The following is a 14,987-nucleotide window of genomic DNA, read 5'->3' as shown; positions in this document are numbered from 1 at the left end:
GTTATGTGCAATGATTTGATATAAAACAGAGAAAGAAAATGTCTAATCGTCGCACGTAACGTGTAACGGTTACTACTTGAATTACTTTTGTTTTGATTCTTTTGACCAGTCTTTTTATTTTTATTTTATATTTATTATTTACTCTTTGAGACATCAAGTAAACAAACTGATTAGTCTTTTCGTGAAATGAAACCAATTGTTTATGTGGTTCTGTTTTTCACAGATCAAATTTATTGAAATTGTGATATTTTTTTAAAATTGACCATTAAAAAATGAAAACACCATTTTCTTGTTTCCTACTTTTGATTTTTTTTTTTTTTTTTTTTTTTTTTTGAAAATAAAAAAACTACAAACAATCTCTAATAATATGCAGTCAACCAAGCAAACACTTAGGGGGCATTTGGTTGGTGTATTTTTTAATTGGAAACGGATTCGATTAAACCAATACCGTTACTATGTGTTTGGCTTGAAGGCATGGAAACAATTACCATTACCTAAGGGTAATGATAACCCCTTATTTGTTACCTCTCAAAAACTTGGGGTAACAAATACCCTTACCTTCCTCTTAACAAATACCCTTTCTATGATTAAACCAAACAAATAAAAAGGTAATAGCTAAATGATTCTTTTCCCCCCTCTTATTTGTTTCCTTTCCACTCCATTTCCACTTTTCAAACCAAACGCCCCCTTTAAAGAGTTTCATCACAATTGTTGCTTTAGTAAATCTAATCGACACAATATACTCTTATATACGAGTAAAATTTAACGAACCAAATATATTTACCTTCCCTCCAAAGATAACCCCAATCTAACGAAAAGGAAATGTGTTCATAGAATTGGAATTTTAAAGAGCCAGATACCATTGCAATGACATTTAATATCAGATTAACATTACGGAAAAAAAACTACTCCGTAATATACAGAGAAAAACAGGAGCAACAGGTTCTAAGAGTAGTCCGTATACACTATGTAGTAGCAATATCAGTAGATAATAGAGAGATGTACACTTTTAAGTATAATAGAAACTTGAAAAACAAATACCTTGCAACTTCATATTATATGACAAAACAAGAACAAATGACAGGCAGCAGCTGCAACAGCAAACCGATTCAAAAGGAAGCAGAACAGCTAGCTTCAGATTAGTTGTGAAGAAACTACGGTTTCTTTACAGCACATGACTACACCTTAAGGAGGGCATATGATTAGCCATTAATTACTTAATATATTATATCATTAGCCAAAACCAAAAGCAACGCCGCTATACAAGCTGAAGAGCAACCCTACTTAGTACTTACAAGCAACAACACTTGCAGAATAAACAGAGAGATGAAATTTATCTAGATATGTAAGGCTCAAAAAGCGCTACACAAGGATTAGGATCATACTGCATAATCTCAGCAGCTCGTTCGAATTCCTCCCGTAGGACTCTAATGCTGCGTTTGTCTACCACTCGTCCTAGATCATGGGATGTCTCGAACGGATCTTCTATGCATATAAGGTGACGATCATTACCCACCCTTCTTGTCCAATCTTTCTCTTGCTTCCTACCAAAACCAAAGAATTACCCATGCATAAATTTAGCCTTTTAACCCAAGAGTACTTAAAGAAAGTGAAGAGCAACTTGTATTCAAACAAACCCAAACTGAAAGGTTAGTTTAACATATTATTAACTGAAGAAAGTAAACAAGGAAGACATGAAGTCCCAAAATAGTACAATAAAGACTAATGGGAAGCATCAACCATGGGTATGGATTACTACACAAGTTTTGACAAGAAAGGTCCGTATTTAAAAATGATCCTGATAATAATTGAATATTTATCTCACCTGAGGATACAACCAGCACGAACTGATATGACATTATTTGCATAATCATGACAATATGCCCAATAATAAAAGAACCCCCAAAGTAACTTGGAAATATTTTCGTTATTTCGGGCTCCAAAATCACGAAGTTTTTCGACTTGATCAAAGAAAGTGCATTCGACATTATCAACAGTCACAGCATACGTAGGTTTCATTCTCTGCAAGAAATTAAAGGGTCAGGCCGTCAGGTTACCAGAATATTCAGCTAAAAAGACTTAGTTAAACTACTCAAAAGGGCAAGAATTAATCCTTCAAATACAATGCTAAAAAGAAACTGACGCATGCTTGCATTTGATACAAATCAAGAACTTGATAGAAAAGCATCATCAAAAACCTTTTTGTTAATCAACCTGTCTGACAGATCCTCAGAAGTTACATAATAAAAACAGAAAGCCGGTTTAGCAAGTGAAGGGGACATACGCACACCAGATGAATGTAAAACTTGGATACTCTCTTCCAATGTCACTAGATGGTTTATTAAAGAATAGAGTTTCGAGTTTCAACAGAATACACAATGGATCTTGCTATTATTGTTGTTGAGGCACTTAATGCAAGTGCAGATTATCTGGGGTCGATAGAAGGATGTTTAGTTACTTTAGTGAATCGCAGAATTTTACTCTTGGAATCTTATACTTCTGAGCAAGAACACAACGTCCCTAGACGTCGGTGAACTGTGAGTGCTCCTGCATGTATCTATTTTCCAACAGATTAAGAGGTAAAATAATTTTAAGACAAACAAAATCGAAGAAAGTAATTCATTCTAGCTTCACCATAAATCCTACAAACATACAGCATCCAGTCCCACACTCACTCCATATGGTGAATGTATACTACATTATAAACATGCTTGTTGCATTGCTAAAATATCTTTTAGGCTATCTATTCAGGATATGAAGGAAGCTTAAAAAGAGGACAAACTAGTATCAAGACAGCAAGGCCTTTCAAACAAAAGTAGAAACCAAAATGCAAAATTAGCAAAGGCTTCCAAATTCTGCTAAAGACCTTTCAAAAAAGTATTTACTCAAAGTTATCAGGTCATCCTTCAAGCATATCCAAACAAAAAACCTTTGCATAGCATCCTTATGATTAATCAATCCAAAATAAATTATTACCTCAAACACAAAAGAAAAAAGGAAGCAAGCTTTAAAATGCCCCTGTAAAATAGTACTTGTACCTCACACACACACACACACACACACGCACACAAAAGAAAAAAGGAAGCAAGCTTTAAAATACCCCTGTAAAATAGTACTTGTACATATCAGATGCTCCAGAAGAAGCATTTAAACTTTTACCTGCAAACAAGGAAGGATGGGAGGATTACGCTGCTGTAAAAAATGGATGCACATCAGCACATACCTGCATAACAAATCAAAAAAGCTCAGTCCATGTGAAGAAAGTTAAATTTTAGAGGACCACCATCAAATCCACTGAGTGAGGACATGAAAATAAGTTATTGCACAAACTTGACTGAATCATGACTAATTCATCAACAACAGAAATGGAATGCTAATGTTATATAGCAATGAAGTCACATAAGAGCTTTTGAAACTTAAAACTTAAAAAGGTGATGTACATTGTCAGTCTAAATGGCCTATTTTACAGACATAGAAGTATATTATTCAAGTGCCAATAAGAAGATGATGACAAGAGCAAACCTACAATGCCAACCCCCTTGGTATGAAAAATACAGATGTAGATATAAGTATATAACCAATCACATCACAAAATAATCATTTATTGAAGAAAAACTCACGCGTAACTAGATAGTGTTCCCTGATAAGTTTCATTAACTCCTCTGGACTTCGCCCAGTGTTTCACAAGAAATGCCAACTGCCTTAGTCTTGCATCAATTTCTCCATAATCTCGAAGCAGCTTTGTATTTACAACAGCTAAAACATTGTTTATGCAAATGTCACATGAAATTCCTGTCACTGGATCCATAAGCTTTACTATGGGAACACGTGCACGAGTCAATGCCTGTAATCAGAAATTAAAGCAAATTGAAACACAAAAACTACTTAAACCAAAGCATAAATTTAAAATGAGAGTACCATGCCCAAATCAACTTCAAATAAGAATCACATGACACTGTTTCCAGATTGACCCAAAGGAGAAAAAGAGAGATGCATGTCCTAGATGAATATATACCAGTTTTCTAGCTTAGCCATATAAGAGCAACTCCAATGGTTGGGAAAAGGGACTAGCTTGCAAATATTAAAAATCTTAAGCTAGTAGCTACACCATTGTTGCACATCTTGTTAATTTGCTTTGGCAAGCAAATTAGCTTTGTAGAGCTAATTAGCTTGGCAAATATTTATTAGATAAAAAATATTATTAATTTAAAAATAAATTAATTTACAACTAGCTTAACCATTGAAGCAACAAATAGCTTGAATTGTTGTAGCTAAAGAAGATGATGTGGCATGCCAAGCTATTAAATAAATTAGCCAACCATTGTAGTTGCTCTAAGTGATTTAACCCGCCTTAAGTTCATGGGGTGACACTATATTGGTATTACTAACCAGAAACACATAAAACAGTTGTTCATGCTTGTCAAATTCATTTTTAGCACTTTTCAAATTTTATCTGAAAGAAAACACCAAAGTTAAGTTTTAAACGAACAAAACTGTCTTTTGAAGTCCTTCACTATATATAGTTTATGTGTTCAATAAAATCATCACAGATGTAGTGGTAAAAAGTGAATTCTAAACAGTAATGGCAAAGAGCACAAGAGAGTTGATACAAGATCATATTTCAGTATTGTAATGATCAATAACTTAAGAAAATTTTATCTATTAATACAAAATCAAATTGCTTTCATTCCATTATGAGAATAGAAAAAAATTAAATCATTTGGATACATCCAAACTGAAAAGAAGATTCCACAATTTATGAGAACAAACATCACCTAGTATAGACCACGTCTAATTAAAAATTTTGAATACTAGTACAAATACAGTGCAAAATAATTGATTGCTAACTTTAATAAGACTTACCTGCACATCTTGGAGATTATCAGACTTTAAAATCTCAGCCAATTTCAACAACATATCAACCTTATTGATGTACAGATCATCAATGGCAAGGCAGACATCAATGTCACTTTTTGAGACTCCAAAAGAGTTGGCACAAGATCCATAAATATAAACCTTAGCATTAGGCCATTCCTTGCACACAAGTTTCTCCAATAATGCCAAAAACTGCTTTTGCTTGGCCTTCTCCTCCTCTGCTGGTATTAGAGACTCGTAAATTGCAAGAAAAGGGGCATCTAACCGGTCTATATCTCTCCGACATTCAGTCAGCCTTCTGGAGTTCCTTATCCTTTGCGAAAGGATCCATTTCCCTCTAGCATCTGATCTGAAGTCCTAATTGCAAGCACAACAGTTTGAGTACAAAAATTTAGCAGTCAATGGGTATAAGCATTATGGGTGGAAACTATTTTAAACAGAATAAAATTAAGCTGATGAACATGCAAGTATATTACCCGGATGTCCTCACAAAAGAAAAAATGTAAAAAAATAAATAAAAAATAAAAATAAAAAAATAAAAAATAAAAAAAAGACAATAGAAAATGGCATACAGAACCTCGAAATTTATGTGATTCTATTAATAGCATGTGACAAGAAAAGAACTTTGCGCCAAAACACCCCTAGGATAGGGCTTGATCACCATCATTAAAATTATACAAATGCATATACAGCAATGTCAATATGCAAAATACTGCACTGAATCAGCTCTCCAGTAGGTATAATAGCTATGGCCATATGCAATAGTCTACCCCTTTCCCCATCATTAAACATTTCCTTAAACTATGATATAACTTAAAAAAGTCCTTTATTAAAAATGCAGATTAAATAAATCATCAATTTTAGCTGATACCCCTAAATAGTATCACACCAAGGCAAGTAGCAGGGTAGGGAAGGCCAGATGTAGGCAGGCTTACTCTCGTGACAAGCAAAAGGTGGTTTCCAAACTCATCCTTATTCAATACATATCAAAATCATACTCCCTATCCCTAAATAAAAGGCACAATAGATTGAAGATCGCTATCAAGAAATTAGGTAGAAATGCCATGATTATACTACTTTTGTAAGAATATACTTTCTCCATTTCTTTATAGTTGCAACACACATTTTATCACGGAATTTAAACAAAGTGGAACTCACATGATATAATACACTTAAAATGGGGTTAAGAGATTGTTAGGAGTATAATCAAGTGGGCCATGTGCTTTAAATAAAGGTATTAGTACAATTTTCACCATAAAAACCTTCCTTTTATAGTGTGTTGCAACTATTGTGACATTTTTATTTTAGGGAAGTGTTGCAACTATAAAGAAACAGAGGAAGTACACATTTAGTTCTTTACCATACCACAAGGTACCTTTCCTGAAAAAATCATTAAGGGTAATATGAAAAGTTGTGAGCTTAAATAAACTATACTTGATACATCATAGAAAGAAGACTATTATTTTGGGACAATCTAAAATAGAAAAGGTAGATTGACCAGGGTTAATATAGTCCTGCATAACCCAAATGCCACAAATATAATACTAGATACGTGACAGAAAAACGATAACTTATACCATAAAACAACATCAACAAATTCTCATAATTTCTGAATTTCCTAGTATGGAGTAAATTAAAACTACAAAGTTTCACTTAAAGTTATTATGACTTAAAGAGTCCCCAAAATTAATTTCATAACTTCGAATCCAGCACTACTCCAAATCAAACACAATCTAGCTTTGTTCAACCCTTTCCTCCTTAACTCCAGGCCTGATTCTATTCCAAAAAAGAACATTTCTAACTTAGACATGACCAGGTCATGACAAGATAATCATGGTTCAATTCAAAACAATATTTTTCTCTGATTAACTTGGAAGATAAAAAATCTAGGAGGTTTTGTTCATGTCTACCAATCGACATTTATCAATATATATGGTTCAATACAAATCAACATTTATTAACACTACCAACACAGGCATAATGAAAACTCACAAAGAAAGAATAAATCCAATAAAGAATATAAATGTTGTATAACCAGCCTAAATTTAATCAAATTGAATTGCTTCAAAATGCAATTGATAAGAAGAGACAGGAGCACCTAGATTATACCTTATCACGGGGTTGTTTCTTCTTAGCACTAGTATCATTATTCTCAGCAGACTGATCCTCTCCTAGAACTGAATCAACTAGTTGTTCACTCAAATCATCAATTTCGTCATGACTAACCCCATTATCAGCCACACCACCATGATCATTTAGCAAAGACTGTTCGATATCCGAAACCGATACAGACTTCAGACTACTCCCAGCAGGCAAACCAGGATGATCAATCTGTCCACTAACCCCAATTCCACTATCTCTACTCAAAAACCGCCTTTCATTCTCATAACTCCTACTATTAGAACCAAAATCTCTATGATTATTACCCCTCTTCAATTCACCAAAAGAACTACCAATCTCCCCACTCACATTATTCTTCAAACCATCAAAATCCCGCCTTTGGTTAGCAGGCGTGCTCGAAAACCCCGGCGGAGGCCCAGACCGTCTCTGCTCAGGCGAACCATAACTCCAATTAACATTACCATCAATCCTTCGATTCGGATCAAACCCATTAACCCTCCTAACCCCTAAACCCGAACCCAGTTCACGTTCCTTCAACAAATTCAATTCCAACTCCAATTTCTTCAATCTCAAACTCTCATTCTCAACAGAATTCCCACAATTAGGGTAATTTCCAAAGTACCCAGTTCCAGATTGTTCCAACCCAGTCTGCTGCTGGTGTTGCTGACGAAGAAGAAGATCGAAATGCTGATGAGGAGCCGAGAAAATGGAGGAGTTAAGAGAATTAGGTCGCGGAAACCCTTGATAATAGAAATTGGGGTTTTGGGTTTGAGGAGAGAGAGAGAAAGGAGAACGAGAGTGAGAGTAATCGTGCTGATTGTGGTTGTGGTGGGGTCCGACGGAAGGTCCGACGGCGGCAACGGCGGGATCAAGAGAGAGTGTGTGCGAAGGAGTTGAAGGGGAAGGGGAGAAGAGATTGTGAGGAAGAAAAGGTGGTTGTTGCTGGTGTTGTTGGTGTTGTTGAATGTGTTGTTGCTGTTGTTGAAGGTATTGTTGTTGACGGTTTTGGACGAGGCGGAGGAGGAAATCGCCGCCGCCGTCGGTCATGGTGGGTTTAAGGGTGAGATTTGGGGGTAATTATGATGGGATCATGAGTTTCAAGATTTTGGGTTTGTGGGAGAATTGAGGGGTCTTTTTTACTTTATTTTTATAGGCTTTTTATATGTTTGAGATTTTTTAAAAAGGAAATTTGGACACCTATTACGATACTCCGTATTTGGATATTCTTCCCTTCATTAGGTGAATTATCCAAACACGGTCGGATTCATTAATAATAACTAGCCTTCTGCCCCATCAGCCCGTACAATACACGGGTTATTTATATAAAATTGTATTGAGAGATAAGTAAGGAAATATCAGTAAGTCAATATAGGGTGTAATATGTAATCAGAAAAATTGTATTGAGAGATAAGTGAGGAAAAATTAGTTCGTCATTGTAGGGTATAATATGTAATGGGAAACATGATTAAAGAAATTAAAATTTTGGAACTTAAATCGAAAAAGAGGCTTAAATAAAATGTGGAGGGGCTAAAATTAAAGAGAGAATAGGAAAGGGTTGAATTAAAGGGAAGAGATGAATTGTGTATGAAAGATGAAGTATAAGTTTAATGAATGAATTAAAAAAAAATGGTGTAATAAAAAATTAATAGTGTAAGATGACATGTGGCACTATGGTTAGAGAAGTGTAATAGAATGGATGGGAACATGTGTCTTTCTTAGTTTCTTGGTTATAGTTTTTAAATACCAAGTATAGAAGTATAGATATAGATATAGATATAAATAAGGTGAATTAAACATAGTTTATTTAAAAAAAAAAAAAAAAAAACTTTTTCTTTTTAAATGAAGGTGTGTTGAATACAGCCTTAAATCCTCTTAATCTCCTTTTAAAACGTTTACGGATAATAAAAAGAATACTCAATAGTCAATTTTGCTTGATATAGAGTTTTGCTTCTAATTTTCTGAAAGAAATGGTAACCCTTATTTTTATGTGAAATGAATGAAACGGCAAGTACTTTCTCGTGCAAATTGAATGAAGCAGTTAGTACTACCTTGTGCAAATTAAATAAAATAGAGACTACTAGCTTGTAAAAACTAAATGAGATATTTGTTCCAATATTGTGTTAGTGAAAATCAACGCTAAATTTTAGAAATAATTTGAACAAATATGACAAATTTTAATGGTGCTACATCAATTTGGATATTTATGTCACAAGTGAATATTGATTCAATTTTGATTGGTATCAAATCAAAGAGAGAAAAGTGAAAGGTAACTCACAATTCTTTATTTAAATACTCAGTAATAATATATTATATATATAATTTTTTGGATGATAACACGTCTTATAATCTTTTCATTAGAGACATAATCAATTCTAAAATTTATAAATAAGTCAAACAATAATTGATAATCTGCATTCTTTCTTTATACCGACAAATGGATATAAGATAATGCAAACACAATAAGCTGACAAAAAAAAACCCAATGAATGCAAAATTGCAAACAAAATAGATCGATAGAAACCCGCAAAATTGCAATTAAATGCCCAGCTTATATAATCTAAATCTGTGTAGTATAATAGTATATAGTGTTAAAATAAAAAAAAATAAAAAAAAAGAGAAGAAAGTGAAAATGAATTACATTGCCGACCGAGATTAACTACATTATTGTGTGTCGAATACATACTGAAAATGGGTACATTAAGAAAATGTTTGGTAAGAGCGTTTATATGGCTGGAAACTTATTATATCATTACAGATACTAAATATTTGACTATAAGGTTTGTGTAACTTAGAGGTAATGGTTTACGTCCATTACGAAATACCTATTCATCACATCACTTAAACTTGTGGTGACAATTAACTTAACCCTCTTCAAAGGGAGGAGCTAGGTAGGTTTAATATTTATTTATTTTTTTATGCAAACGAGGGCAAGGCCCGAACAAGAACACACATTACACCACCATTCGTGGCAAAGCCACCCCCACCATATCCTCCCAAAGAAGGTTCTTTATTTCGATTGGAGGATCATCGAAATAAACCACCTTCTCTTGGAGAATAGCACCCATATTGGCAAGATTATCCGCCACTCTATTCCCCTCCCTATAACAATGAAAAATAACAAACGAAGAATCAAAAAAATTACAAAGATTACGACAATTATTAACTAGGTGCACGCATTCTCCCTGCTGCTGGTTGGCATTGGAAATTGCTTCTACACATGCTTTGTTATCCATTTGCACTACAATGTTTGTGATGCCCACCTGTCTTGCTAGCTTGAGACCATATTCGAGAGCTAACAGTTCAGCTCTATACGAATGACAAATACCGAAATTAGCAGCAAAGCCCTTGACAAAGCGTCCCTCTGGATCTCTAATGACTCCTCCCCCACCAGCTAGCCCCGTAAACCCTTTCACAGCACCACCTGTGTTCAAAGTCCACCAGCCATGAGGAGGAGCTAACCAACGCACCAAAATTTCAGCTTTCTGTTAAGGACCTTGGCCCTGCTGCATCAGATGTGGCTTTGGATTGGTGAATACATTCCAGACTTCATCAACTTGGTGAAGGATAAAGTCTCCTGCTTCTTTCGGAATTTCGTCTTTTTTATCAAAAACCCAACAGTTTCTCCACCTCCAAATCCACCGTAAAGTGGTAGCAAAGCAAGTCGGCCATTTTTCTGACTTAATGGGATCATTCGCATCCAGGTTCTTTACTATCCATTCATTGAGATCATCAGAAAAGAAGGTAGGGAGAAGAGCCATACGGCCCATACCACCAACTTTTTTCCAGATTTCTCGAGCTATTGAGCAGTCACGAAGAAAGTTTAATAGTGAATTTGTGATTAATGTTAAACCAAACATACAAAAAGGTAAGAAATAAATACTACTATCTATACTAGTAAGGGGGCGTTTGGTTCGCGGAATATAGGTATGAGGTATGGGTTTAGAAGGACTAAAACTCATACCTTATGTTTGGTTGTCAAAAGTATGATTTTCAAACTCATACCTCAAACCCATGAGGTATGGGGTTTAGAAACCTTGGGGGGAGGTGGGTTTGGCCCATTCCATTCCCCTAGGTATCAAATATAAGGAGGGAAGAATGAGGGAAACAGGAAAATTACCGCCAAAGTCCATCTTCTCTTCTGCCGCCATATTCATCCTTCACCCTTGAGCTGTTGAGCAGCAATAGTTCAGCCTTCATCCAGGTAATTCTTTTTTTTTTTTTTTAAATTTAATTAAAATCTTGTTCTTAAGGTATTATCAGTGACACAGTGATGCATAATTTGTTTCTTAATACGGATGGTACAGATTTTATCATGTTGATTACCCTCCCACGAATTTTCGTTGATTGATTAGAGATACATAAGTATTCACACATAAATTAATGATAACATATGGCAATAGATGAACACTTTTTTGAAGATGCTTGTGATTTGACTGAACGGTTGAATGTTGTACTGCTGAATTTGGATAATCATATCTCTTTGGTTGGACTACATGTAAATTCCATGTTTGGCATCCCAGTAAATCTTGTTCTTATTTTATGATATTTCCCTAATTTTTTTTTTCACTTTTTCTCCAAATTTGTTGTATAATTATTCTGCATAGCTATATATTTTTATCAAAGTAGTCATCTTTTGTATGAAATTTATTGAATTTTATCATAATAATTGTATATATATATTTAACAGATTTTTTATTAACTCGAAAAAAAATTACCGACATATAATTGTGAAATAGTTTTGAGGTATGAAATGGAGTGTTCATTATTACGGGTCCACTATTGTGAGCTATCTTTGATTTCATTAGCATATATACATACTACCTGTTGACTTTTTTAAATTCTTTGTGTGGATTGCCGATTGCATGCCTTTCTTTGGCTTTTGCTCTTGTATTTTTCTTTTTGCTCCCACCAAAGGTTGTATATATATTAGGCAAAAAGGCACTTAGACAATGAAATAAGAATATTAGGAAAACATATGAGTAAATACTAATAATCAATTTATAGGGTAATCCTTTTTGTGTTGTGTTTTTACAGAAATGGAGTCATGTGGACTATCCTTGTTAAGGGGGAAGAGAAAGCGACAAACAGAACTACTTGTATCTTTAATAGTTATAATAAATTTCATGATTCTCATGTATTTCGTGCTACGTAGTTTAGGTGTAACTCTACATAAAATACACCGAATTAGAGATAAGAAACGTAATAGATTAGTTAATTTAAACTCGTTGACTAGAGATAGTGATGTTGCCTGTAGGAGTGAATTGCGTATGAACAGACATACTTTTGGTGTACTTTGTGAGATGATAAGTGATATTGGTGGATTGAGAGGGACTAGAAATATGAGCTTACAGGAGATTGTAGCTATGTTTTTGTATACATTATCTCATCATAAAAAGAATAGGTCGATAGGAAATTACTTTTATAGGAGTGGAGAAAGTGTTAGTAGACAATTTAACCTTTGTCTCCTTGCGGTTCTAAAGCTACATCATCACTTGCTCAAAAAACCTACACCTATTACAGAAGATTGCGAGGATAGTAGATGGAAATGCTTCCAGGTATATTTAACATTATTAAAATATTATAAAAAAAAAGCTCATTCTTTAATTGATTAAAAGCAATGTTCTATATACATCCTATGTAAATAATCTAGTGTATTTTCCTTATAATTGTAGAATTGCTTAGGAGCTCTAGATGGTACATTTATTAAAGTTCATGTTCCAAATGAGGATAGAGGAAGGTATCGAACAAGGAAAGGAAACCTTGCAATGAATGTTTTAGGTGTTTGTACACCTAACATGGAATTTGTTTTTGTCTTACCTGGATGGGAAGGCTCTGCACATGATGGTCGTGTTTTACGAGATGCAATTTCGAGGCCTAACGGTTTAAAGGTGCCTCAAGGTAAACCATGTGATTAAAAATAACCATATGATATATAACAATTTTGATTACTACAACTAATAATGACTTCAATCTATCTATGATTTTCAAGGTTGTTACTTTTTGGTAGATGCTGGCTACACTAATTGTGATGGGTTTCTTGCACCATATAAAGGGCATCGTTATCACTTGAAAGAATGGGGGGATCAAGTACCTGTAAGTGCTGAGGAGTACTTCAACATGAAACATTCTAAAGCTAGGAATGTAATTGAGAGAACTTTTGGTTGTTGAAGGGAAGGTGGGCAATTCTTAGAAGCCCTTCTTTACAGCATTGCCCACCTTCCCTTCAACAAACCAAATAATTTGTAACACAAGGTCGCATTGTTACATCATGTGCTTTATTACACAATCTAATTCGAAAGCACATGCCCACAAATAATTTTGAGGTTGATGAGTCATCGGATGAGAGTGAGAATGAGGATATTGGTGATAATGTTGAATACATTACTCAAGTTCAACCATCAAATACTTGGATCGACTTTAGGAATAATTTAGCGCAAACTTTATTTAATGCTTGGAGAGCTAGGCAAAATAACGAAACATGATTTTTTTTAATGAATGACTCTCTTTAGTCTTGTCCTTGTGTTTGGTGTTTTGTGAAACGATCTTTGTATTTTATGATTTTTTGTTCCTCATATGTGTTTTATGTTAATCAAGGGACATGATATTTTTATTTAACTTTTAATTGCTTTCATTATGTGATACAATATTGCTTCCTACATATCATAAATAAAATATCTGGTTATGTATTCTTACGTAATTGATTAATTAGGATGGCTACAAATGGTCAAAGTTCTCAAAGTGGAAGAGGTAAGAATAAGGGCTTCTGGAAGAAAGAGGAGGAAGAGGCTTTGATTGATTGTTTGTTGGAGTTAAGTTGTGACCAACAATGGAAAGGAGGAGGAGGGTTTAGGAATGGATACTTGAATCAGTTGGAGCTTATGCTGAACACTAAGTTCCCTGGATGTGGTTTAAAAGCCATTCCTCATATTGAATCAAAGTTCAAATAGTTCAAAGATAAGTATGCAATAGTTGCTGAAATGGTTAACAAGACATCCGGGTTTCAGTGGGATGAGGAAACTAGTACAATACAATGTGAGAGACAATCTTATGACGATTTTTGCAAGGTAACTAATTTCTTTATTTATTTTTTAAAATCTTGCATTTTACTTAATCTAATATAACATATAACTAATGTTTTTAGACTCATCCTAAAGTTGGAGGATTATGGAAGACTCCTTTTCCTTGTCTTAGCAAGCTAGATGATATATTTGGTGTTGATAGAGCTAATGGGCTTGCGGCTGAGCTGCCTGAGGACTCTATCCATAACCTTGAAAAGGACGTTGTTCACCTTGATAATGATAGTGACAATGAAGAGTTATATGATACTCTTTCACCTGGTTTAGCTACAGATTATACTCAACCCCAACCTCCTCCTGCTAAGAGAATGAAAAAGGAAAAGACTCCAAAGACTAATGAGAAAAAAAGAGCTACTCGATTTGAAAATTTATCATCTATTGACAATATGACAGTTGGATTCCCTGGTTATATGAAAGATATGAATAATCATCTTGCTACTATTGCGTCTGCCATGAGTACAACACAAGAGCGTGAACAATAGATTGTTGAACAAAAGAGAAGGCTATTATCTGAGATTGGAGGTTTGCCTGGAATTACCCAAGCTGAAGTTATAAGAGCTGCTAGTTTGTTTTCATCAAATCCTAGCCAAATGGAGATTTTCTATTCAAGTCCTAATGATGAATGGAAAAAGGAGGTGGTGCTTGACCTTTTGAGTCGTAATGCTTGAAATAATCTGCCTATTTTCATGACAATTTGCCAAATGTGATGGTTTATGAATTTGTTTTCTTTGAATAAATATGTTCACTTGGAATTTTAAACAGGGTTTTTGAGTGTTAGTTTTGATATTAAATAATTATCTCAAGTATTGTGATAATTTTGAATGTGTCTGTTTAAAATTTAACTATTGCGTTGTAGTTATTGTTCTTAGAGAATTGGTTTTGCTTGTTAATTAAAATAAAGATTTTTGAAAAAAT

General features: G+C 34.3%; 2 protein-coding genes across 3 annotated transcripts; one reads left to right on the top strand and one right to left on the bottom strand.

Annotated features, from left to right (window-relative positions):
- Positions 1–1,026: 1,026 nt before the first annotated feature.
- LOC110714635 (UTP:RNA uridylyltransferase 1-like) lies at positions 1,027–8,247 on the bottom strand. The gene is made up of 6 exons (XM_021893186.1): positions 6,985–8,247; positions 4,864–5,232; positions 3,621–3,844; positions 3,160–3,223; positions 1,826–2,022; positions 1,027–1,544 (listed from the first exon to the last, which is right to left on the bottom strand). Exons 1-6 carry the CDS (start codon positions 8,041–8,043, stop codon positions 1,334–1,336), a joined length of 2,124 nt encoding a protein of 707 aa, XP_021748878.1. The 5' UTR covers positions 8,044–8,247; the 3' UTR covers positions 1,027–1,333.
- A 1,080-nt stretch (positions 8,248–9,327) lies between these two features.
- Positions 9,328–14,848, top strand: LOC110714074. Of its 2 annotated transcripts, XM_021892540.1 has the most exons (4): positions 9,328–11,197; positions 12,031–12,551; positions 12,669–12,894; positions 12,986–13,496. In XM_021892540.1, exons 2-4 carry the CDS (start codon positions 12,033–12,035, stop codon positions 13,162–13,164), a joined length of 924 nt encoding a protein of 307 aa, XP_021748232.1. In that variant the 5' UTR covers positions 9,328–11,197; positions 12,031–12,032; the 3' UTR covers positions 13,165–13,496. The 2 variants fall into 2 exon arrangements, with proteins under 2 accessions (XP_021748232.1, XP_021748233.1); XM_021892541.1 differs by lacking the exons at positions 12,031–12,551; positions 12,669–12,894; positions 12,986–13,496 and adding exons at positions 13,706–14,060; positions 14,138–14,848 and having other exon boundaries at positions 9,333–11,197.
- The last annotated feature ends 139 nt before the right edge of the window (positions 14,849–14,987 follow it).

This window comes from Chenopodium quinoa, unplaced genomic scaffold (assembly GCF_001683475.1).
Source record: "Chenopodium quinoa cultivar QQ74 unplaced genomic scaffold, ASM168347v1, whole genome shotgun sequence".
Classification (NCBI taxonomy): Eukaryota; Viridiplantae; Streptophyta; class Magnoliopsida; order Caryophyllales; family Amaranthaceae; genus Chenopodium; species Chenopodium quinoa.
This window is presented reverse-complemented; position numbering and strand designations above follow the sequence as displayed.